The 27,715-nt window shown below is 36.2% G+C and overlaps 1 protein-coding gene across 1 annotated transcript in view; it reads left to right on the forward strand.

Annotated features, from left to right (window-relative positions):
* Positions 1 to 24,188, forward strand: part of LOC149085522 (integrin alpha-9-like) — a 166,884-nt gene extending 142,696 nt beyond the window's left edge. The window contains exons 24-27 of the mRNA XM_089233577.1: positions 8,090 to 8,212; positions 17,314 to 17,415; positions 19,968 to 20,090; positions 23,139 to 24,188. Coding sequence (XP_089089703.1) covers positions 8,090 to 8,212; positions 17,314 to 17,415; positions 19,968 to 20,090; positions 23,139 to 23,270 — 480 coding nt within the window. The 3' untranslated portion in view covers positions 23,271 to 24,188. The remainder of the gene's footprint in view (positions 1 to 8,089; positions 8,213 to 17,313; positions 17,416 to 19,967; positions 20,091 to 23,138) is intronic.
* The last annotated feature ends 3,527 nt before the right edge of the window (positions 24,189 to 27,715 follow it).

Raw genomic sequence — 27,715 nt, forward strand, 5'->3', positions numbered from 1 at the left:
AGGAAATCTCCCCTTTGACGTTTCCTCATATGACGTTTTCCTGAAAAAAAGTGGGGGGACAAATGTGGAGCTTGGTAGAACCCATATTTTTATTAATTGCAGTATTACGATTTGCAGGATTACCAACAAAACAGAAAAAAGCTCCTCTTCATTTTACACTTTCCTTACAAAAACAAAGTAAGTAAATATCAAATATAGCTACTCATTTCTGATAAGCTCATACATTTAATATTTTGTGAGAGTTTTCTTTAATGATAATTCATGAATAAACGCTACAATTCAATCGTAAGCAATTTAGAATCCTCTGTAATACTTGTATTCAATAAGGCGTATAAGACTCATATTTTTTATAATGATACATTGATTAATTAAAAAAGTTTGAGCTAGTGCTTGTTTAAGAAATTAAAGTGAAAAAGAAATATTTAATGTATTTTAGTTTCATTTTGGGTGCAAAACCACATGGAGTTGACTCATATCCTGGGGACAACAATTAAATTGTGTTTTCTCTGCATTCTTTATATTGTCCTGTCTGGGGCTGTCTTAAGAGCATCATGGGGGGGGGGGGGTGAAAGGATTTTTTTGAGGCCCTACCTGGCGAATTCTCGAAAATATTAACCGCTTCTCATCTTTGTGAGGCCCCTCTTTTCTTAAGGTGCCTGGGTGGGCCCATGCATTAAGACGGCACTGGTCCTGTCTTACTTTTCAGATGAGTAACAGACACGACAGGTGAACAGTTTACATTTTACATTTGCAGTTTGAACTATTTCTGTATATCAGAGATAATTTGCACCACATATGCAAATAGAGAAATTTTACAAGAGTGGTTCAAAGTGTTTTGAAAGTGAATATCTCTGTTATTTATTGAAATAGGACTTGTTCTATACGTATGTGTATAGTGCAACAAAACTATAACAAATTAATAGCGTTATATCAATATTGACAAAAATGGACATAGTGCCTTTTACATATACACAGTATTTTAATTGTTATGTTATATTAATCCCCTTATTTCATGGAACGAGCATCATGTTGTCTACGTTTTGAAAAACATGAATTTAGAGACTGGTGGTGCTTACACTGAGAGAAATGAGACAAGTATGTTAATTTTCATTTCAAAAAACACAATTTCCAAGAGATTGGCCTATTGAATCACATGATATTCAACTGTCAATTAATCTAGTAGCATTTTTAAAATTGGGTCTAGCATTTGACAAGCATTAATGAGTATTTAGTAAGTATTTCCGAAATTAAAAATAAGCATTTAATAAATTTTATATCAGAAATGTGCGGCGGGGCCAAATGTTAAGTTCATAAACAAAATGTCATATATGGATGGTTCTTTTTTTCCCGATACAGTGACACATATGGTCATGTGGTGATTATTCCAAGAAATGCGGTATTGTATTAAACTACATGTACCACAATAAAAAAATATGCACAATTAAATATAGAAACAAAAGACCACAATAAAATATATATTAGTTATTGCTCATTTTGTTTTTAATTCTAATGAAAAAAATTAATTACCACTCAGTAAATCCCATTTAAATTTGCATTTAGAATCAATTTAATATAATAAATTTTATTGTTCAGACTTGTAGAATTTAAATTTTGGAAAATTGTCTAGAAACTGTGATGAACATGCAAAGTTTTGGAAACCATGAAGTTTTGTGATGCATTTTTGGTCATTGACTTTAAATGTGGCTCATTTTTTAATATAATGTAAAAATTTTCATAAAAATTGATTTCTGTATAACAGGAGAAAATAAATAAAATATGTGTTATTCTAACCTTTTAAATACTAAATTAACTTTTCAAAGAATTTTTTACACACACACACACATAATCTTTGTATTATTATATTTATTTATTATGTAGTTTCAATATAGAAGTAGCATAGGGAAAAGAAAAATGGAAGGAACAAAAGCAGTTTAATTAATAAGGATTTTCTTGTTTCTAAGTATTCACTGAGATATTTAAATTCGAAAATCGGAGGAAATTTGGGGGAAAAACACAGTAAAAACTAACGAACAATGTTTCTTTTCCAACTTTTCTCTGATTTTTGATTTCATATACTCTATATCTCTGCCTTAGAAATGTGGAAATTTCTTTGTTGGCATCAGAAGAGACGGGGCAACAACTCCCTAACTGGGAAGTTGGGTGTCCATATAAAAAATTAATTTTTTTATTTTAATAACTATACAATCTCTTGAAACATGAATGACATAGCTAAAATTCCTGACTTCACACATTTACATTCCACAAGAATGACTAGTATCTGTCACAGTTCACTCTCTATTCCCATTTAGAAAACTGTCGGGCATATACACAAACCTTGTTAGTGCATCACCCAGTTAACACGTCACTCTGCTTACCGGGTCACTTTTTGGAACTCCCAATTGGAATTGGCACAGCTATGGCTTACTCCGCTTACTAAGTCATATTTTTGCTCTCCCAAGAGTGACTCATTAACGAGGTTTGACTGTATACAGTATATACAGAGCGAGACACTCTGTATATTCAAGTAATACAAGCATTTAAATCACACAAATGCACAAACCACTGGCGGGCCCCATCTAGAATTTTAATCGGTCCATGAAACAATTTTGAAAAAGTATTTCATTATTTCAAAATACACTTTAGGACGTGCGGTTAAAGATAATACAGTCAAATCTCATTATAACAAACTCCAAGAGACCGAAAAAATCACTTCGTTACAACGAAATTTCGTTATAAAGGGATTCCAGGTTTTTGCATTATTCCTATGTAAACTTATCTGGAGGGATTAGAAAAGTGTTCGTTAAAACAAGATTTTTGCTATATTGGTATTTGTTAAAACGGGATTCGACTGTATGTATAGATATTATGTAATGCGTTATTGATCTTTTTAGCTAGACTATAACCAAGTACGCAGAAAGTATGCACCATACATTTGAATTAAATTTATCAGTGTTTTTCATTGATGTGTCATAGACGGAGATGGACTTGGAAGTCTGGGGGGGGCACGATGATGATGTCAATTTATATATACATTAGATCAATCGACTCCACCTTTGATGCTGGGGGGGGGGAAATGCCTCCTCGCCCCCTCTATCTCCGCCCATGCCACGTGTAGATACCAGTGGGCCGGAGGTTGAGCACACACACACCCCCCCCCCCCCACGTTATATGGCAATCATTATGGATCAGAATAGGATACGAATACAGGACAAAAAAGTAAAATTTATGCGCAACTATATACAGTACCACTTTTTTGTTTTTCGTTTGTCTGTGATTTATTAATAATGACATGGGAGGGGTGGAAGAGGGGGGGCTATAAAAATTAGACTGAAATGGGAGGGGGCGGCAAAAACATAAATATGGTCCTGCATACTACTAGATTGCAGATGTTCATGTAAAGGGCTCTGTGAACCGAAAAAATTTTGGAACTACCACTACCACTTAGGAATTTCAAACGCATTGGTGTATGCTGGATAATGTTGCATGTATATGTGTGTGTGCCGAATGTATTTTAGAGTATCAGAGGCATGTAAATTGTTTGAAGTGCAATTATCCATTGTCCAAATTGGAAGTGAAAGTGGCAGGTGTATGAATCAATTGAATATCAAGTAAAATAATTTTCTTGTTCATCGGATTTACCTGCTTTCATAGGACCCTTTTTTAATTAAAGGTCTGCTCTAAGTCGGGAAACTTAAGTAGAAGGCCCCGACTTTTTTACTTGATGAGCCCTGGGCAAGGCTGGTATTGCGCCCCAGACTATGGTAAAGATGTATTGTGAATGATTTTACGCTAAAGATGTATTGTGAAATGACATTGCAACAGGATACAAAATTTTGAATGAAAATTTAATATAAATTCTTCACTAAATATCTTAAAATATTTTTTTCTGCACCCTCATATTACCAAAAGTCTGTCAAAATTCAATTTTTTAGTTGTTTCAGCTTCAATGCACAATAAAGCTAAAGATGCCACTTTTTCTTGTTCAAGATTTGTGCAAACTGATGATTTTATCCCTTTTTTTAAATAAGAAGAATCTTTCTGCAGAAAAGTTTGATATTTTACAAGAATTCTCACGCTGTGTTACAAGATTTAGCAATATCTATTTGTGGAAATCAATGTTTGATGACATTTGCTAATTATGGGTACTTTAGAAAGATTATAAATGTGATTTAAGGATATTTTTTGATCAAATTTTTTTTATAACCAAAAACAATGAGTAAAAATATATATAATAAATTAATTAAAAATATGCCCCCCCCTAAAACATGGGGGCCCTCCTCAAGTGTCCCTGTTGCCATGCAAAAATCAGGTCCTGCATAAGCAGGCACTGTGCAGGATGTTCATTTTTAGTTAAATAAATCCATAGGGTCAATGGTGACTGAAAACTGAATTTTCACCAGCTCGAGGCACTTTTTTCCTCTGGAATATAAATCACACCAATAAAATAACCACAAAAACTTACGGCTGTGTTTGCAGCTGGATGAAATGCATCAAAAATTAGTTTTCTATACAAATCATTTCATCTAATGCACATTTGCTTCAGTTCATAATGTGAATTTTACAGACAAATTTTTTTTTCTAAATTTTCTTGCAATTATTTTTTTATTTAACTATGATTTTGCATCCCCCTATTGTGGTGCCCTTGGGGACCTTATAGCCTTATAGAGCTGCTCCTGTATAGGGTGTATTTCAGACCATGAAACAGTAAATTATCCTTTGCCTGATATAATCACAAAAAGAACCAAAGAATGAAACGAATAAGAGAAAAAAACCAAATCCTAACCTAGAAATTCATAAAGCATTTGGATACACAATGGGTGCCATCTTCAGACGATAAATATGACAGCTATCATGCTGATTGGGATCCTACTTAGATTGATTACCAAGTTTTAACTTGAAAAAATACTAACAGTCTGTTTGAGTCAGAAATTCTGACCTTGAAGATTGACTCGCACAGACTTTTTTTCCCACTGAGCAACCGGAAGTTGAAATAAACTAACTCAATTGTTTATTAACTAATTAATAAATACTAAGTGTTTATTAACTAAAAATACTAATTAACTAACTCAAGTGTGATCCCTGGTCAGCATGGTAGTGGTTATATTTATCTTCTCCCTGGGAAAGGATGACCTTTCCCTGCTCTGGTGCCTGGGAATCGTTATGGGAATCGAAGACTTAGCCAGCTGGCTTTCTCGATTGATTGGAGGGGAAACCCGCTTTTCTATGGTTGGTTTGGAGCTTTGTTGACCCCTTTGGCAGATTGACGTGAATAAATTTGCTGGTCTGATTGTTTGGACAATTCCTGATTGTGCTAGAACTGGTTTGATGCCGATCTCCTCATATCAGGACAGGATGTCCATCATCATATCATTTTAAGTTCATTTTCTTGAGCTGGAAGGCTTTGCTCTCAGACATGGACTAGCCACATTTGGTATTGCACATGTTCAAGAGAAGAGGTGCCACTACATCACTGTCTTCTTCACCAATTGCTTTCTGGGCAGATTCGTAAGTCTTGCATTTGACAAGGATGAACATCTTCACAAGATCCCTTTGACGTAAAGGCAGCATTTCATGCAGACATCAGCTATCTTGGATTCCGCTTTGACGATTGTCACTTCGATGACTTCGCCATGCCTTGGCATCAGCTGCAACACAGACTCAGGTATCACTTCCTCAGCAGGGATGTTGAAGACAAGGATTATTTCGGCACAGCTGGACTTCTGGAAAGCCAGTATGGGCTCGATCCAGTTCACTTCAGTACCTTCTCAGTTGCCTTGGAATTTGTTTGAGTTACTGAGACACTATTGGGCAACTGTTCAGTCCTTGGTTCTTCTGGATGTGTTTCAGAAGGAAGTTCTGCTTCATGATGTTGAAGTAGGTAAAGTAGCTCTCAACCAGCGGGATGATCTTCTTTGCGAGTTCTTTGTTGTGGATATCAAAATCATTGTTGCTGCCATAGTCGTCTGACTTGGCCTTCTGTTTGGGTTAGGTACCGGAACTGGCAGATGACACGGTGCTTCCCAATTCCCTGTTCAGATCTGGAACATTGGTTTCTTGAGCCGGTGCTGACAACATTGTATCTGTAACATTATCTTCATCTCGTTTTTGGGACTCCAAAATGTCCCTGGTTTTGTCGCGAGTGTCTACCACCACAGCGCAGTCCTTGAACAATGGAAGACTAGTCATAGAAGAATCTGTCAGGATACTTCCAATCACAATCCATCCCAACTTCGAATGTTGTTTGATGGGCTCATTCTTTGCATTCAGCACTTGATGCAGAAGAATTCTGGAGAAAAAATAGTCCGATCCGATTAGCAAATCAATCTCCACTGGAGTCGCGCAACATGGGTCAGCTAGATTCAATCCCACTAGCAAACCGCGATTCTTAAGATGAATGAAATCTGATGGGTGGGTCCTTCTCAATTTCTTCAGGAAGTGATCCTCTAGATTTGTTTCACATCGACAATCAGTTCTGGAAGTGATGCTCAACCTGACACATCCTACCATAGGTATTGATTCAGATGTCGCCAAATCATTGACTGGAATGCATTTCCGTGATACAAACTTTAAGCCAAGCTTCCGTGAACATGCTTCTGATATGAACGTTACCTGCAATCTAGAATCAAGTATGATTGTAACATTTTTTCATTCTAACACTGGAACTCTGGACAGAGACAATCGCAGTGGGAAGCAAGGTAACTGTTCCCTTCAATCATGTCATCTCTCCTGCTAGTCCAGGAGATTTTTGAAATTACCATTCGATTCACAGGTGAACGTCAAGGTCGTGATGTAGTTTGATTGAAAGCTTGTGTTTGCTTGCCATTTAACTGCCGCATATTTTCACACCTGAATGTTGGAGCTATGTCAGATTTGTGTTGGTGAAACTTAAGTGTGTTTGTATGTGTGTGCTCAGCACCCGTATAATGTAGAAGCAGTAGTTATAAAAGGTGAGTTCTCGGTGCCTCCTCTAATCCAGAGCCTGGTGGAGGGCACTAGACCCACCTGCTCTTCCCCCCCCCCCCACCCTAGTTTTTAAAAGACCCATGACTGTCAAAGCAATGTTTTGTAACCTGATGTAGGTAGGATGATAATTTTTTGACATTCTTTTTTCAATTCTTTATCCGTTTGAAAACGCTTGCTGGAGAGAAAACCTTTTCAAAATCAAAAAGTCATTTACTTTACTGCAAACCAACACCAACTCTGGTCATATATTGCCATATGTCAATTTCCAGCCAATGGAGTTGGGTGGGAAATGGAGACACCATCTATCGGTGATCGCCCCAGGTTCAGTAAGCAAAGAACTTGTTTCTGATGTTCATGCCCATATTCGAACCCATGGACCTTGACGGTAACCTTCACAGTGGAAGACAAGCATCTTACCACTGTGCCACACAGTAAGCCGGGGTGCATTAGGAAAAGTGTTTGGCCAAATTCTTGGTGGACAAAACATTTCATTAGAGCAGCAATATGGGACATGGCCCCCCATAAGAGTGGGGTTTACAGAACCGGGACAATTATTAATGTTTTTGTTTTTTTGACACTATAAAAACCGGTCTCCAGGTCTCCACACTGATATTGTAGGCAGAACATTTTCTAATCCTTTGTGAGAAGTAAACTTATGTTTTTAGTAAGCTGCTAGTAACATTTAATGGCTAATATGTTATTGGTTCTAGTTTTTAACATTTTACATCTGTTATTAAATTTTAATTGATCAACCTTCATAGTAGCTTGTTTCTAAGAAACATTATTCAAGGAGCCAGATCAGCATAATCATGAGTACCGCTAGTCACAAAATATATATAACTGAATGAAATAGTTTAATAAGAGTATTTTTTTATGTGTTTTGAGAGAATTTATAGTTTTAGAATGTCTTTTTCCTCCTGAAAAGAAGAAAAAACATTAAAAAAAAATTCATAACATTAATTTGTATAAAAGTTATATATATAAAATATATTCTAGAAATAAATTGTTTCATGATAAAAGGAGAAACTTTTTTTCTCAGAAAATTCCTGTTAATAAATTCATTTCTTATTCTGTACCTGATATAATTAATAAAAATAGAGGCATTATAATGGATTTTTCTTTTTAGAATTGTACTACTGCAAGATGTCTGGCTATTAATTGCATAGCTTCACCATTTCTTGACAGCCGAAAAGTTGCAAGAATAGAAGTTTCTTTGCAACTGAAAACATCTTTGCTTACTGAATATCTAGTAAGTGCTTTTTTTTGTAACTATTTTATCAAAGTGTTCAACACATAGTACTTAATATACTTGAAATATAAAGCTATAAAGTAACCTGAAACTTTTGATTAAAATAAAAAAAAAGAAACAAACAAATGTACAAGTAGAATCTGTCCAAGACACTCTTAATAAAATGGAAATCGATTCAAAAAAGAGTCTACAGATTGTCTTGATGATGATCAGTACTTCAATTAAGAGACAACTCTCTAAAACAGACACTGTTTAATATGGGGAAACAGATTTAGTCTGTTTTTAGCAAAAAAAGAAAAGAAAGAAAGAAAAAAAAACCTGTTGAAATGGAAAGTATTTTTTGATGGATGTGAGTGTTTTGTCTGTTTAGTGGGAAGATGGTGATAATCCTGTTTCCTCACCATTTTGTTATGAAGCACTTCCAGGGGCTTCGGAAGCATTTTTGACACATGGGTGCTCACACTGGTGTACGGCCGCAGATAGGCTGGGATAACCAGGGCCCTAAGCTAAATAGGGGCTCCAGAAAAGTTTATATTTGTTTTCCATAATAATAACCCTTTCAAGATGGGCCCCAAGGAAAAGTCTGCCCAGGGAAAGCACACCATAGCCCTGGGAGGAGGGGTGCCCCCTTTTAAAGGATATCAAAAATTGAAAACATATTTGTTATAATAAAAATAGATATTGCGTCCAAAGCTATGCACCATCGTTTACCCAATAAAATAGCTTGACCATACGTCCCACTTAGTACTTGTACCGTTTTCTTGGTCTAGAATTATTTCTCTATTTATTTCAACTTTATCTGCATTAAAGCTTTTGTAGATGAGCCATATCACATTTTTTTCCTTTTGGAGTTGAATTTTTTAAAAACTAATTAACTCAAAAATGCCTACTCCAAGGTTCTCGGGGTCAAATTAAGATGTTTGAACATACTGCATAGTCGTTCTGGGCTTGGGATTTTTTTCTGGCCCTGCGAAAAAAACTTTGTGACCTTTCCAAAAAATTGATATAGTTGCTCTACAACTTGTGAACTCTTTTAGTTGCAACAAAATTACTTTGACAGTTGTAGTGAACATTTGATTGGCTTTTCTTAGCAATATTTGGTGAAAATTGTTAATCTAGTATGTGCAATGGAGTAGAAAATCAGAATGTTGAAGGAAAAAACATTTTTTAGAAAGAACTCATTTTATTACACTTATTATTACATTATTTCAGAATCGTGCTGATAGGTTCGGTCACACACGATGTGTATGATCAAAAATTATGTTTTCAAATAATAATTTTCAATTATTCATTGTTGGAATCAGGGCCACAATTAGGAAGGAGCAGGTGGTTCTGGTGCCCCATGCATTGAGCCAGAAGGGACTTGAATTCACCCTCAAACTGCTCCTTCTACATTATGCAGGGGTGCTGAAATGTTTGCTTGTCCTGGCTGACAAAGGCTCTAGTTTGGACCCTGGTTGGAACCATTGAATAATCATGTTCTTGTTACAAGCAAAACGTATAAAAATATTTAAAAAATATGAATCTTAAAATTTATACAAAATGTTCTTTTTTCATGAAATTGAAATTTATTAACATTAACATTACACACACATATGCATAAATACACCAGAGAGTAATTATAGGACATACAAAACATACATAAACACATACATGGTCCGCTTATGTTGAGCCTAAGAGATCTGGTATGATCTGTCCAAGGCAAACCATTGAAGAAATTATACTGGTGGCAATCACATTTCAAAGCAAAGTGAAAAGCATAATCTTGAGCATTATTTCAAAAATTAAATTACTAGCCAATTTCGAAATTCACCATATTTTCAGAACGGTTTTCTCAATAATTATTTTCATGTTGACAGTTTCTCGGAACAGTGTACGAAAATTAAAACCTTGTTTACAGTGATGAGACTGTATGATGCAATACCGATGAGGCAACGGGATAAGTCCAGTGGCAAAGTTCTGGCATTCATTCATTCAGTGATGAGACTGTAGACAAGTCAGCCAAAAATAGGCTATTTGAGCAGACTGTCAAGTGTGAAAGTGAATTACATTTTGATTAATTTGACAAATGTATCTGGTACCCGGGCATCAGCCTCACTTGAATAATAAAACCAAAGATTTTAATTTCAATATTTGCATATTCAAACCAATACATTATTGTATTATTTCTTTTATCAGAAATATGAAAGAGATATTTTTATCCAGGGCAGCAACTAGAAACAAAAACTGAGTTTGTCGTCCCCATGCAATTTTGAATGAATAAAGAGTAAACATGGTGCCCTTGTTGATTCAGCGCCCAGTGCATCAGACCCTCCTTCCCTTCTTTTCCCTAGTTGTTTCCCTGTTTTTATCTTTGGGAACATCAGTGTCAATTTGGTTTGCTTTGGTATATAGGTGGTCGAATATTAATAACACTAGCTGTAATCAGCCTAAACCTAGGGATTTTCAGATATAATTCATTTAATAGTAAGCAAACACATGGCCTTATCAGGGACTGAACCACTGGGGCTGCAATCTAAAATTTTTGAGCTTTCAAATTCTGTATTCTAAATGTTTTTATGCATGAATTATTTTTCATGTTACAAAAAATTTCAGATATCGGTACTAGATGAATAATGAGATTGAGAAAAGAGAAATGTTTTACCTTTTTTTGGACATTCAACTGAAAATTTGTTGTTAGGATTAAAATAAGAATTTGTGTATACATCTCTTTTTCAAAGATTTTGGGAAGAAGTCACTTCTGAAAAATTAATGTGTGTAACAGCAGAAGAATCTGGAAAAAATTTTGCTATAGAATTGCTAAGTTCCAGGTTTTCACATTCCATCCAATTTCTCATCCTGAGCAAGTAATGGATAAGATAATTTGCATTGACTGATATTTTTTTTTTGGAACACTAAGCAATGGATTGGATAAAAAATGACTGTGTGTGTGGGTGTTTCTTCCTCTTCCAGAAGAAACTTTTCTGCAATTATTTTTCCCTTTACTCTTGATCTAGTATTTCCCCCATAGCGGTGCCCTGTGCGGCCACATGTGTGGCACAGCCCAAGAGCCATCTCTGTTTATATCTGTTAAAATATAATATATATATCTCTCATCATCTATACATTCCCTAAAAATCAATAAAAAAGTGGAATGTATGAAAGTTCCAATATTTAACGCAATACGCATCACACAATGTTCCATTTACTCTCTTCAGCTCCAGTACCCAATAAAATTTTTTTTTTTCTCATTAATAAGTTGCGTTTAATTTGCTTTTATAATTCAACATTAGCTATTAAAAAATGAAAATTTTGTGGTGTGATGTGCACTAGCCCTTTTATTAGTTTAGGGGTACCTCGCTACAACAACACTGGATACATTGATAAACCTTTCTACAATTATATCTTTTTTGAATCTATGTAATTACTATTTGCCTAAAGCAAGGTCATCTTAAGAGTACCATAAGCCCTGGGCTGTGATTTTCCAGAGGCCCTATTGGGCAAATTGACATGCTTACTCTCAAAAATTTCCAGATTTCATTTTTGTGAGACCACCTTTTTCCTTGAGGAAATAGCCCCTCACAAGTGTGGGGTTGACAGGGCCTAATTAGCCCTGGGGCATGGAAGGATTGTCATTATTTTGTTTTTCACGCTAAAAATTAACCATACATGCAGCTCATGAAAAGGTCCCAGCTCCAGGATGGGGGCATGCCCGGATGAGTCCATGCGTAGTGGCATAAAGTGGTATTTCCTGAAGTGATCAGTATGGAATTTTTTTTCAGAAGGAGAATGGTACGGCAAAAAATGTCTGGGGCAGATACTAGCCTAGAGTAAGCCTTTTTTCTACAAATTTTCCTTAAAAAATTATTTTGCTCGCTTCAAGTATTCATTTTGTCAACTCTGAAATATGTGTAGATCACCCCATCTGTGCGGAATTTCATTTATTGTAAAACACGTTTATCCTGAGGCAAAGGAAGGACACCTGCGTGGACAGAATTGAAAAAAAATGTGAGCTTTACAAAAACACCCATCATAGTGCTTGAGGCCATATGAATAACCACTAGATACGTTAGTTCCAGCAAGATTCAAGATGTATAAAGAGAAAACAGGCAACTTTCGATTTTTTTTTTTCCGTGTTTGATGTTTGCAAAAAAAAATCAGAAATCTATATGAGACTTTTATTTTGGAATCAAATTAATCTGTGGGTGCTCTGTTTTGTGCTACAAAACACTATGGGTGCTCAAGCGGGCCCCGGCTCAGATGCCACTGTCCACCTCTAGAAAAATAGGAAATAAAAGAGGGTTTTATCTAGTTAAAGTGGTGTGAGTGTCTAGGAAAGACAATTTATACTGGTCATAATTTGGTGAAAGCTTTTTTTTAATATTCAGTTCAGTATATAAACTCATCTGAAGCAGAGGTTTTCAAGTTTATTAGATTTTGGCTCTTAGATTGAAGAACAATGTGTCATGGGACGATTAGGTGAAATAGTAGGTATTTTCTTCTAAAAATGCCTACAGATCAAATGATGAGAAAATGATAAAAAAAGCCTACAACTCATTAAGTAATGAATGTACTTTTAATGAATATGTGTCTCTTTCTTTTTGGGAAAAATATTTTACTTTCCTCAATATAGCCACTACTTTATTCCTGGAGGTGCCATTAGGTTATTTACCTTGCTATGCTTCTGAAGGTGAATCATTGATGGCATCAGGGCCAGATTAACCAACGTGAAGGCCCCAAGCACTCAAGTAATTCTGGTGCCCCGTCCCATTTACTTTTAACCATAATGCATGGCCCGGGGCCTCGTGACAATTAGATATGTTTACAATTTTCAATAGTAAGTAAGCAAATTGGTAAGCAGGTATTTTTAGGTGGGGGGCACAGTAGCCCAGGTTGGTAAGATACTCATCTAAAGTACCAAAGGATGTTTAGAGGTGTTGCGAGTTTGATACCCGTTTTGTCCTTGTCAGAAAACTTTCCTGATACAGGGGTACAACAAAAACGGCAACATGACCGTGGAAAAAATTACTACCGCAGGGAGTCCTCATCGAGGGGTTAGCGCACCAACCTCTAGATGAGTATAAAAAACAAGCCTGCCATTCGGAATTGGCAATAAATTGTAAGGTCTAATTAGCCCTCGTGTGCAGAAATTGGCTGTGGTGATACAAAAATGATCAAATGATTTTTAGGTGGGGGATGGGGTTAAAAAAAAAATCATTTTGCCCCGGTCCTATGATGCGAGAGAGCCTCAAGTGCCGAGGAGGCCTAATGACAATTTGATCTGGTTAAAACTTTGAAGAGAGTCAGCTGCAAATTGGTAGGCAGGTATTTATAGCTGGGAAGGGGGGGGGGCCTCAAAATATTTGTTTTGCCCGAGAGGGGAGACGGACTATGATGCTGTTCAGACAGTTTGGTGATTATAATGGAAATTGAGCAAAATCACAATCCAAAAACCTGAACATTGATGCAAGTTCTTGCTAGCAATTAACTGCATTTATTGCTTAAAGTTTCTCTGCTTTTGTATTTTTGTTTCTCAAGGTTGCAACTAGAAACAAAAATTTACTCATTTGCTTGAGGGTCTGTACCCATTTTGACACCCCATCCCCATAATTTTTATTTAAAAAAGAGTGAACTCAGTGTTCCTTCAGGTCCAGTTCGTTGGGCACCAGACCCTCACCCCTCTTCCCTCCTTCAGTTGCAACCCTGGTCAACTTTTCAATAAAGATCTTCAACTGTGTAATCAAGCGTTCTTGAGATTTTAGGATTTTATGCTGGATGGTTCATGTTGGGAAAAAAAATTTACATTAAAAAGAAAAAGGACTATTTGATCACTTGTTATGGTGCTCCTTTTCCCTGATGCCCTAAGCATGTGCTTATTTTGCTTAATGGTTAATCTGGCCCTGGATGGCATGCCAGGCACGTGCAAAAGATCTCATTGAACTAACAAAATCTTTGAGTTGAAGGCATTTTCATCATATCTTGTATCAGAGCTGTAACTGGGGTTTTTTTCAGGAGGGCTTAACTTGGTTTTGCAGGCCCACCCCCTACCATTATGTGAGGCTGTGGAGCATTGTGATGAACTTGCATCGTGAAGACCCAGGTTCGATCCTCACTGACAGCATGGCGGTGGTGGTCGGCTGAAGTTGGTTTTTCAAGCAGGGCTGTCTTAAGTTTCACAGTCCACAAAGTGATTTTTGGAGACCCCTGTTGTTGTTGTTAGGAACCATCGAGTCGATTTCGACTCTTGGTGACTCTATAGATCATGGCTCTCTAAGCTGGTCTGTCATTCACAGCGTGTCTTAGTTGTGCTAGCTTCATTCCAGTGCAGTGTTTCCCAAAGTGGGCAATATCACCCCCTGGTGGGCGATGGAATGGTCCAAGGGGGCGATAGAACCTACTTATTCAACATAGGTTCCTATGGGCTTACTCAAGTTGGGGGGCGATGGAACAAAAAGTTTTGGAGACCATGTTCTAGTGCCTAACACCTCTTCTATCCCCTACCTGACTAGAAATGCCTGCCTACCAATTTACATCCATTATTCTGGAAATTTTTGAGCAGGTTAAAAATGTTAATTGTAAACCTTTTCCCTCGAGGGCCCCTTCCACACTCGAGGCCCCAAGCCAATGTGTTAAGCACTGCTTCCAACTTCAAGGTGCAAATGTGAGTCGATAGCTAATTTTGAGCCTCTCTGCTAAAACGAAAAACAAATAAAACTTTCCAAGTTGTTTGCTTGCAAAGCAGGGTTGGAAAAAACCTGGGTTTTTGCAGGTTTTTGTGAATATGGTGTTTGCAATGTTACATATTAATTTACATATCATATAACAAACATGTATGCTCATATCCGTACTCAAAGGAGGAAGAAGATGGATAAGAAAGCAGCAAAGGGTTATCTTATTGGATACGATGGAGATGAAAGGTATCACATCTATATCAAAGAAAGGCAGACAGTAATTTGCTGTCGTGATGTGTTATTTCAAGAGAAGCCCTTACAGATTGAAAATACAATGACACTTCCAATTGAAAGAAATGATCAAAATGAAGAACTTTCAAATGAGGGAAAGTATACCCATGATGATGAATCAGAGAAAGATAGCTGTAGCTCAGAAGATGAAAATGAAGATGAAGAGGCTGAAACAAACATCAGACAGCTCAGGAACAGAAATGAGTTGAAAAAGCCTGAAAGGTTTGACGACTACATTATGTTGGCAGATGTCTTCATGGCTGATGCAAATGAACCAGAAACTTATCAAGATGCAGTCCATTGTACAGACAGTACATTTTGGAAGAAAGCCATGGACTCTGAAATGAATTCCTTAAAAGAAAATTGTACATGGATTATACAGCCATTACCTAAAGGATCGAAAGCTATACCTTGTAAGTGGGTGTATTGTATCAAGAAGAATCCAGATGGTAGTATTGACAAGTATAAAGCGAGAATTGTAATTAAAGGATTCAGTCAAGGTCATGGTTTTGATTAAAATCAAACCTTCAGTCTGGTAACCAAGTTAGGAACAATACGCTCGATAATCAGTATTGCAGCAAGTGAGAAACTGCATTTGACCCAATTTGATATCTCTACAGCATTTTTATATGGTGATCTAGAAGAAACCATCTATATGCAACAACCTGAAGGTTATAATGATGGGAGACAAGTAATGTGTGTAGACTCAAGCGCAGTCTTTATGGTCTTAAGCAAGCTCCTCGCTGCTGGAACAAGTGTTTTGGAGATTTTTTGTTGAAACTAGGGTTCAAAGCAAGTGAAGCTGATCCTTGTTCGTACATCAGAGATCATAACAACAGAAAATTACTTGTAGCTTTATATGTTGATGATGGCCTAGTCGCATCGACTGATCCGCAAGAAGCTGAAGATTTCATTAAACAGTTGAAAATGAAATTTAAAGTTGCCAGTAAACCAGCAACATACTTCTTAGGATTGGAAATTGAAAAGTTTACCAATGGAAACATCAAAATTAGCCAACAAGCATATGCAAAGAAAGTGTTGAAGAAATTTGGTATGGAAAATTGTAGACCAGTTCATGCACCTATTTTGAAAGTGCCCCTTACAGAGAAGTAGTCGGAGCTATCATGTATCTTATGGTAGGCACTAAACCCGACCTAGCATACAGTGTAGGAGTTTTATCACGTAAGCTAGAGAATCCTTCAAAAGAAGATTGGGTGAAAGCCAAACATGTTCTCAGATACATTGCAAGTTCCACAAGTAAAGGCATTATTTACAGATATAACTGCAATCCCAGAGTGTTGGAATGTTATAGTGATGCTGACTTTGGAGGATGTGAAAAGACTGGTCGCTCAACTACAGTAGTGGTGATCTTGTATGCTGGTGGAGCTATCTCATGGTTAAGTCAACGACAATCTATGGTAGCAACATCGACCACTGAAGCAGAAATTGTTGCAGCAAATGAATGATGTAAAGAAGGATTTTGGTTGCAAAGTATGTACAAAGCAGTTGTACAACTTAAAGAAGTTCCAGTAATCCAAATTGATAATAACGCAGCTATAAGACTCACACAAAACCCAGAATTTCATCGGCGCACAAAGCACATTAGCATTAAACATTTCTTCATTCGTGAAAAAGTGATGGTAGGAGAAATTGCAGTACAAAAGGTCTCTACATAGTATCAGTTGGCCGATATGATGACAAAGCCATTGCACAAGCCAAGATTAGTGACACTGTCCACTAAAATAGGACTTGTATTATAATGGAATTGTTTGTTTTATTAACAAGGGAAAGTGTTAGAATATTATGTTAATGGACAAACAATTTATTTATTTCTGTTTTTGGTATCTGGCAACTCATTATTAGTCAAGTATTTAGTTTCAGAGTTTTGGCAACAGCACAGAAAACATGGCTGCTCAAGTCTGAACAGCAACAGATGTCTCTCACTTTAAGGGTTTAAATCTCAATTAAATATATGTCTGTCTTCAATTGAATATTCTGGTTATAATTACTTACACTCACACACATCATTAGTAATAAGGATATATCAACAGATCCAAAATAACAAGATATTTGTATTTATTCACTGTTACTATGAAGCATAATTTTTTTAGATCATTTTTTACAAATGTAACATTCAACTTTCATTCTTATGTTTTGCAGGGTCCGTGGTATAGAATAGAATTTACAACAAGGGGAAAAATTTCTATTCCAGATGCAAGTAATCAGATTCACCATGAAAACTACTATCCAGATGAAAGTATTGTACGTAATTAGTTTCTAAAATATCTTTATTTGAAACAGATAGTTTTACTTTTCAAATTTACATGCAGATATTATATTGGAAATTTTCTTTACAACCCTTGCTCATTTATTTGTTATAAGGCAAAAAAAAAATTATAACTTTTTAATTTGTATATAAATAGTTTATACCTACAAAATTCTGTAATTTTTGTAAAAAAAATTCTGGTTTCATAATATGCCACGTATCCAAAACATTAAGGACAAAGATTATTTTTTAAAATTGTGTTAAGAAAACTATACACAAGTTTCTCTAGAGCAGTGATTTCCAATGTGGGCGTTAACGCCCCCTTTGGGGTAATGGAATGTTCCAGGGGTGGTAGAAGCTACGGATATAACATAGGATCCCATGGGTTAGATTGTGTTGGGGGCGATGAGAAAAAAGAATTTCTGAAGAAGGGGGCGATGGGACAAAAAAGGTTGGGAAACTATATGCTCTAGAGTAAAGGGATAAAAAAAAAACTTTCCCCCCTACATCATGAATTAGAGTTGAGAAACTAGTTGAAAAAATTTCCCCCTCCCCCATTACACATGTAAATAAATCAATACTTTCTCGATAAATGTGTAATAAGTTAGAACTCTGAGAATGATTAATTTTTGTGAATCTATTAAAGAAATTTTCGTTTTTTTACTTGCTGCTAACTATATGTCTCAAAAGAAAATTTAAAACTTTGTTGTGTTAGAGCTTTAGATAATATATAACCATTCATTCAATTACTTCTTATTTTCATCTGTAAAGAACAGTTTCAAACTATATATAAAAAAAAACCAGTTTTTCATTAAAAAATGTATACTTTTGAATGTGTACTTTTTTGTATTATTATTTACATAAAATGTTTCAAAACAAAATGACATTTTTTTCAAAGAAATCAGAATGTTTATTGCTTGATTAAGTAAAATATGATTTTGGTACATTGAGACTCTGTTTATGCTATGTTCAAGAAACCTCATTGAGACTTCATATAGTAGCAAAAATCGTACAACTGAAATTCAATTTCGAATTGGAGCAAACAACTTCACATGCTCAAAAATTCAATGTTTTTTTTTAAATTTTTTCAGATTCTGTTTAATAATAATCTAAACAGTGTGTGGGGGGGGGGGGGTGAAAGCTATGAAATTAAATTTATATCAAAAAAACATTTAGATAACATTACTTTTACTCAAGTCTTGAAGAATGATAATCTCTAAGATGAAAAAAGAGCATAATTTCATACCTTTTTGAAAATTATAATATTTGCAATAGATATAATAATTGCAATAGATTTTTATTTAAAATGGAATTTCCTAACTTTTTGTTCCCCATTGCCCCCTTCTTCAAAAATCTTTTATTCTTATTGGCCACCCTCAACTCAAGCTAATCCATAGAATCCTATGTTATATCCATAGCTTCCATCGTCCCCTGGACCATTTCATTATTAGCAGACTTGCACTTTCTTTAAAATGTCTGAATGGAATGGGTTTATCCAATGATTCAAGAATAATGTTGTATCAAAGCATTCAAACATTATACAAAATGCTCAAAAATGGCATTTTACACATGGTCATCTTCAGAAACTTTATTTTGTTTAGAGCTCACTGAATTTCCAGAATTCTCAGACATAAACAATAAACAAATCCCTTTCCTTCCCCTTTTTAATAAGATCATTAGCCTACTGAATGTTTATGTTTTCTTGACAATCACCTTAAAATTTATGGCTCTCGCAGCAACAACATCCATGAAAAATGATTTCAGTGACATGTTTGTATCACCTGAAATAAAGGATTAGGATTTGATCAACAGAAACAATATCATTTCTAGAAAATTTGGGGTTCAGCTGGAAATGAAAAAACATCATGAGCAAAGATTTTAAATATACCAATGTGGTGGTCGAGTGGTTATAGTGACGGACTCGCGATGCGAGGATCCGGGTTCGAACCCCACAGTGGTGGTCGGCTGAAGTTGGTTTTCTGTGGTTCCCAACTTCAAGGCGCAAATGCGAGCCGATCTCCCCATTAAAAAGTCTCGCCACAGAGAGCAACAGTCCTACAACGATAAATCATTCAATCATAACACTTCACTCATAGTTAGAAAAAACTGGTGGCAGATGGCAGCACTACACATAACAAGCATTACACAGAAACAAACTTTACGTCAGGTTGCACTATACGTACACGCACATTCCCGCATGTACAGATTCGTTGGGGGTTCCGCGGGAGGGGGGTGGGCGGGGTGCATGTGGGGTGTAGCAGTGGTAGGTAGGGCCTCCAAAAAAATGGCTCGGGGATCCATGATGTTCTTAAGTCAGCCACCTCGTTGGGCAATTTGCCTGTTGTGGCGTTGTATTTGTATTAAATGAGATACTTTAACACCGAAATGTATAGAAATTAATTGGGACCTAACCTGAGTGTTGTATGCATGTGAAAGTTGTATAAATAAGACCTATATATATAAACAAGATTTTACTATATTTGTTCTTGAGAGTATTTTGTGATAGAAAAATATATTTCTCTAAATATATACATATATTTTTTAAAAGGTGAAAACTATTGTGGTTCATAAAGGCCCACCACCATCTGAAGAAATAGAAAAATGGATCATATTTGTTAGTATTGGAGTTGGAGTATTGTTGCTCTTGATCATATTAGCTGTTCTTATCAAGGTAAAAAGAGTGAATATCAATTGAAAAAAAGAAAAATTTCATTATTATATACACAACATGCACAAAACTAAAATCTCAAATATTCTGCTGCTTTGTGAAAACTAGTAATTGAGCAGTATAAGTGTGGCAGAAATATATGCTAATATTTATTATAAAAGTTGGATGAAGAAAAGTTTTGATATTGGGTGGTTGGAGAAACTGAGATTCATATAAATTCAGTTGGCTATATAATCACAGAAAAGTAGACTTTGTGACCATCACTTTAACATATCTCTATTAATACTTTACTTTAATCATCATATTTTCTGTTAATCATCTACACTCTTTTTCTGCTAATCATTCTGTATTCATTTAACCCATCCAGTGTTACTGACATAATATTATGTTGGAAGTTTTACGGAAGAAATACAAACACCATTTCTTTTGCTTGCCAAGTATTTGCTCCGATTTGAGATAATAATGTAATCTTCAGAATTTTTTATGCAATTAGAAAAAAATGTTTTTCACTCGACGTCATATTTTCCTTTTTTCCCATGCTTGTCTTTGCTTGGGGGGGGGGGGGGGTCATACATAAGAAAAAATTTGCAAAGAGAGGAATTAAATCTGACTAGTGTGTTATTAAATTAGAAATGATATCATGTACAACATGTAAATGCGTGAAGTTATTGAAAATATTGAGTGCTCAAAAATATTGTGGGGGGGGCAAACCCATAAATTCATAGCACCCCGACTTCTCTGCCACAGTTATACCTACAAAGGAATTTAAATAGTCCTTATATTGCACATAAGGATAATCATGATGAATATTTAATTATACTGATATTTGGTTTTAGTTTAAAACCTTGTTTAAAAGGGGAAAAAACTATGATGATTGCTTTAGAATGAGGAATGAATGAGAACAAATACTTGTCCTTCGGACGAAAGTCACTATTAACAGTAATGACGAATATCCACTTATATATATCCCCCATTTCCATTTAGCAAACCATCTCAAAAACCTGTTGTGAGACCAAGAATATACACTGCTGGCCACCCAAATTGCAACACCAAGAAAGACAAGAGATATCGCAACAATATTTATTTTGTAGATAACATGTTGACCAAGCATCAAATGATTGAATTTATAGACTTCTGTGAAGTGTGGTTCCTGCCAAAATCAGTAGCCAGAGTAGCCGCCATTGTTGGAGATCACCGCTGCCACACGCCTCGGCATTGATTCAAAGAGACTTTGGATATGTTCTTGGGGTACAGCAGACCAAGCAGCTTCCACGTGTTGCCAAAGTTGATCTGGTGTGGCAGCTGGGGATGTAATCTGGGTCAATCGTTGAGCAACCATGGACCACATGTTTTCTATCGGCGAAAGATCCGGAGAGCGAGCTGGCCAGGGAAGCAATTCAATCTGGCGATTGACGAAGAACCTTTGGACAATGCGTGCCACGTGTGGTCGCGCATTATCCTGTTGAAATATGGCTGTGGGCAAGCCCTGAAGGTAAGGAAGGACAACTGGCTCCAACACCTCGGAGATGTAGTGCTGGCTTTTTAAAGTACCGGCAATGCGTACTAGAGGAGTGCGAGAGTGATATCCAATACCGCCCCATACCATAATACCCGGTGCAGGACCAGTGTGGCGGTGCATAACGCAGCTGTTCAGCATCCTCTCTCCACGGTGTCTCCAGGCTCGAATCCGACCATCGTGGTGTTGCAGACAGAAGCGTGACTCGTCAGTAAAGACAATTTCATTCCATTGTGCCGTCCACATCCTTCTTTCATCGCACCATTGGCGGCGGAGACGTCTGTGGTTATGCGTCAAGGGTAGACGAAGCAATGGACGTCTTGCGGACAGACCACTCTGCTGTAAACGGCGTCGAATGGTACGCGCAGACACTGGATGATGCGGTACAGACTGAATGTGCTGTGCTATGGTTCATGATGTGGCTGAGCGATCCGTCACTGCCATACGCACAATACGCCTGTCATCACGTGAAGTGGGCACTGAGGTGGATGCGATCGAACATGTCGGTCCGTCGTACCCTCCTGCATCCAACGATCACATATCCGCATTACAGTTGTTTGGTTTCGTCCAACACGACTACTGATTTCCCTGAAAGATAATCCACAATCTCGGTAGGCCACTATCCTTCCTCTGTCGAACTCGGATACTTGATCAAAAGATGATCGCTGTTTTCTACGAGGCATAATTGATCGTTTTTTTGAAAAAACCACAAGAAAAACACAATTGCCGTACTTCAAATCGTCGAAATCTCCAAGCCTTAAATAGCGCTTTGAAGTGGCGCCACAGGCGCGCGTGATGTGCGTCTGCGCTGAAATTCTAATCATTTGCATATCTCACCTCCACTAATGCATGTTGTAAATTTCATATTATTTGCATGCTTCCTTCAGGGTGTTGCATTTACGGTGGCCAGCAGTGTATTTGAAAAGAAAAATCTAACTAGAATAATCTTTTTCTTCTTTCCTCAGTATGATCGCGAATCTTTTACTTTTGGTGAATTTTTGCTAGGGAAACAAAAAATGTGTTTCACTGAAAGGAGGAGAAAATAAAGAAACATTCTCTCTACAGGTTAAAGTTGTCAAGGAGACTTTTAATTCAGACTTAAGTGTATAATTATTTTAACATTTTTTTGGCAGACTTTGTATGGAGAACTTTAAATACAGCTTATATGTTAGAAAAAACATCTTGTATCCATGATCTTTATTAACCTTCAAGTAATATACACAAAAGATACATAAAAGTGAAGAACGAAAACAATGTAAAATATCTAATTAAAAATGTATTGGACACTTATTTATAAGATATCATGCAATTTTTATGTCTTTTTACAAAAAAAAAAATTATGCAATGTAGATAACTGCATTAGTGGAACAATATTGTTTTTAAAGTAAGAAAGAAATTTTTAAAATTCTGGCAATTCATATTGAATCTGATAACCATTTAAGTGGTAGATTTTTAATGCTTTGATAACTATTGAACTGGTATTTTCTCATATATTTCATTCTCTGAAAGTTTATTAAGCAACAAAATTCTTTCAGATTGGATTTTTCAAGAGGCAGCAGAAAGAAAAAATGCAGCAAATGAGAATGCAGGCTGATTTGAAAGAGTGGGAACCATATCTAATACCAGAAGAGGCAGAAGCACACGAGGAAGTTTTGAACAGTTCCTGAGCTTCTGCTTTGCATTAACATAATTTATGCCAAGTGAACATGACAGTCTGATAATTGCTTGTCATGTTATTATTAGAGACATATACAAAGTTTCTGTGATTTTATTCTTAGTGTGTTAGTTAAAGAACTGCTCTTGTCATTTTTCATCAAGTCCATTGATAAAGTTATTGTACCTTTTATTATGAAAAAATGTTTTCTTCATTATCATAGACAAAACCATCTAAACATATGGGCCCACATCCAGGTACAACCTCATAATGAGATCTGGTACTGCCATTCTCTGTAGTTGTTAGGTAGAGGGCCCTAGAACGTCACTTGGACTCTGACCCACGATGCTCTTATGGCGGCCCTGATCATGAATCAGAAGCGATTACTCTTATTCCTTCAAAGTGATTTTTGTAAATATTTTTAACTTTTTAATACTTTCTTGAGAATTATTGCTGTGATAATATAAAAAGAAAATTAATATTCATTCTCTGCCATTTTCTCTCCCATGAACCAAGGGTGCCAGAAGCATTTACAGCCTGTGGGTGCTCGTCTTGAGCATCGTGTAGGAAATTTTTATTTCTGAATAAATTATGTGGGTGCTCAGCTCCCCTGACTCCAACCCTATTGAATTCAACTACTCAAACAAATTATATTTCATATGAAAACATTACAGTGATAACACAACTAATGAAGGTCATTCAGAAATCATGTTCATTAGCTGAAACGTGATTTCCCATAGGTTTCTATGTAAAATTGTTAAAAATAAAGTCAAATACCTAAAATATCTTCTCTGTATTACTTCCATCCAAGTTTTATTGGTTGAGAGGAAATGTGCCATTTATTTACTTTGTACATAGAAATGTGTATATTACATAGTTATATGTAAATGTGTGAAATTCATGTAAATAAACCATTTCATTTCATTGTTTATTTCCTTTGTTTTAATTGGAATGAAAAAAAAATACTCAAAAAATTCATAACATTTATATTTACTTGAAGTAAATCTTTCATTTTTCAATGTACCAGCGTGGTGTACTATTACCACATGCTTTGGCATAATTGAATGAAATGTGTTGAACCTTTTTTAAAATCCTATTTTGTTCATTGTCCTCACAAAACTGTAACATTCTTCTGCCCTTTATACGGAATAATTATCTTCCATTCTTCTACTCTCAATCATTGCTGTTCTTACTAGTTTCATTATATCTTGATAATCCAGCACATATCAGACCAAGGTGTGAGAGATTACTGGAAGTTGATTGAAAAGCCCATTTAAACAATATAAACTTCTGCACACAGACATGCAGTACCATGTTTTCCTCTCCTATGGCTCAAAGAAAACCCACCTGAAAACACTGGATCACTGGACATGTCAGTCGAGCAGTGGCGTAGCCAGGGGAAGGAGAGGAGGAGCTATTGCTCCCCCAATCAAAATTTTGCCTGCATTGGTGCCTATGCTCCTAAATGACTTTGATCTTGTAAAAACTTGATGAAAAAAATTGAATTTTTCATTTTCTACCTTCATTGACTAAAATGATGAGGAAAAAAAAAATTTCGTTTGTACTAATCTTTTAAGAGGAGAAAAAAAAGAAAGTGGATATGCTCATATTACCATTTTTGAAAATTGCTCTCAAGCTCTTCATCTGGAAGCATACTCAGATCAGCCTCTGTTCCCACCTTTATTAAAGGACAGAACTTGTTCGCTTCTTGCAGTAACTCCCCCACCCATTGGTCGCTCTCTGTAGAGCTCCTAGAAATACAGTCGAATTCCGTTTTAACGAATACCATTTAGCGAAAAAAATCTCATTTTAATGAACAATTTTCTAATTCCCCCAGATAAGTTTACATAGGAACAATGCAAAAACCTAGAATTCCTTTATAATGAAATTTCGTTATAACGAAGTGATTTCTTGGAGTTCGTTATAATGAAATTTGACTGTGCCTTTCATAGGTGCCTCAGTTCTGAGGATATGGCGTTCATGAAATGCCCATTCTGTTCTGAAGGGCCACCACAAGCTTTGAATAAGGTGCCTTCTGAAGAAATTAGGCACAGGAACCTATTGTGAAGAGACCACTGAACCTATGAAGTAATGACTAGGATTCAAGCTCCGAGAAATATCACCTTTTCTTTGGGTGCCTTAGGTAGAGCTTGAGCTCTTAGAAGAAATACCACTGTATAGGAGACTTGGCAAAATTTAGAGTGCCTAGAAATGCCAGGTTATCTACAGGTGCCTTTGCAAGAGCTACTAGCTTGTGTACAGTGCAGTGTCAACTACTCGGAAAAAGTGGAAAACAGCTCTGAGCTTTTGAGTCACAAAAAACCCAAGATAAAACACAAAAAGGGGGTTCTGGAAGAGTTTTTCTTAAAGGAGGGTGAAATAAAAACCTTATAATCTTGGGTCAATAGCACTCTGAAATGCAGAAAATGAGAGAGGAAATTAGTCTTCTATATTTGTACAATATATTGTACTATACGTTGATGATGCATAATTTTGTGTTGAAAATGTGACTTTCTCAGAATCATTGTCATTTTTACGATGATTACTAATATGGGCTTTGCCGTCATGTGGTTTGCCAGTACTTACCCGAAGGCCTTCTGGTCAAACAATGAGGGGAAAACACCAATAACTCTCTAGTCCAGGAACTTTCAAGTTGTGCGCCGCCAATTTTTGTCGGGGGCACTGCAGAGCAACCCGAAGGTTTATCATAAAAACCCTTTGTTAAGCTGCTCTGGGGAGCCGTGGATAAGCATTAATTAGGGTAAGGAGGCACAGCAGGTGGAAAAAGTTTGAGAACCCCTGCAACTAGTCTGTACCATTTCATCACTCAATATATTTTCATTCTTCTCTGATTTGTTATAAAACACACCCTATATTTATTTACTTTTTTATTCACCCCCTAGGATTTCACTAGAAATAAATATATTGTGAAAAATTCCTGATTAAGTTTCACAACTTCGAGCAGAGAGAACTCCCCTTTAAATGGTTTCTCCAAAGGAAGCCGGTAGACCATCAAACATAAAACTTATTTTAATCGATTCATAAACATGCTACTTTCACTTCAATTCGAAAGATGAGCAGTGGCATTTCAAACATGCCTCAGACATAATTAAATACATTGTGGACACATACAGCAATTTCCGGCATACACCCATTCGTTTGAAAAGCAGTGGTTCCCAAACTTTTTTGGATTCGTGTCACCCTCTGCTTGTACACGTCTGCAATCCAGTAGTATATGATAGCTAATGTGCGATTCTGTGAGCATCATGATGGACTTATTTTGCGATGATCCCAGTTTGAGCCCTACTAGCGGAAGAGTGGTGGTTGATTGGAGAGAGTGTTTTTTTTGTTTTCCCAATTTCAAGGTACGAGTTTGACAAGTTTTCCCGCAGAGAGCAAGCAGACTTTCACTGTGGTATTTTCATAACACGAAACTTCAGGCATCTGCCAGTTTTACTTCTAATATGGAAAAGAGATGACAAAACTTCTCTCGAGCACAAATCAAGCATAACTATGACATCATAGATACATGTGGTCACACATAATGCAAGAAAGAACTTTCTGGCATGAACCAACTTGATAGAAATTCTATAAGAGAGATGTCTTGAATGTACATGCACAATTGAGAAGTAATAATGTACATGTGACATGTGCTTATGATAAGAGTGTAACATAATGAAAGCGATTAAATGGAGAAGCATGAAGATTTTTCTGTACTGTCCTATTTTGGAATAATATTTGAGAGAGAAAATATATATATTTTTTTTATTCTTCTATATATATTTCTTATATTTTAATCTAAATTTTTTCCCAACCACCTTTTTATGGCAATTTCCCAGTTTTTTTCCTCATTTGTATAAGTGCATAAAACACAAAATAGAATTTACATTTTTTTTAAATTAATAAAAAAATTAAAATAAATGAATCAATTCAGAAGTAATTTAATTTGAAAAATAACATTGAAAAGTGTTTCAAGTTCTTTCTACTAATGCGTAATTTTAAGTTTGCGCCTAAAGCAGGAACAAAAAATGGCACCTTTCTGAATTTCGCTCCTCCACTGACCAAAACCTGGCTACGTCACTGCAGCTGAGCACATGGCTGGATTACCAAGAGTCTACTGCATTACTACAACATTCATTAGCTGAGGCTGAAAAACCATAAAAAATATGTTAGTTACCTGAGGTATTACTGTATTAAAGCTTAGGACCAGGACTAATTTAAAAATGTACATATATACACACTATCATTCTGGACAAATATCCATATCTTCACCTAATATCAGTGATTCCCAACGTCTGCGTTAATGCTCCTTGGGGGCAATGGAATGTTCCAGGGAGGCAGTAGAAGCTACAGGTGTAACATAGGATCCTATGGGTTAGATTGCGATGGGAGAAGAAAATTTCTGAAGGGGGCAATGGGACAAAAAAAGGTTGGAAAACTATGCCTTATATAATGAAA

This window comes from Pholcus phalangioides, unplaced genomic scaffold (assembly GCF_987345545.1).
Source record: "Pholcus phalangioides strain wild (caught in Gottingen) unplaced genomic scaffold, Ppha-v1.0 ptg000007l_1, whole genome shotgun sequence".
NCBI classification, from domain to species: Eukaryota; Metazoa; Arthropoda; class Arachnida; order Araneae; family Pholcidae; genus Pholcus; species Pholcus phalangioides.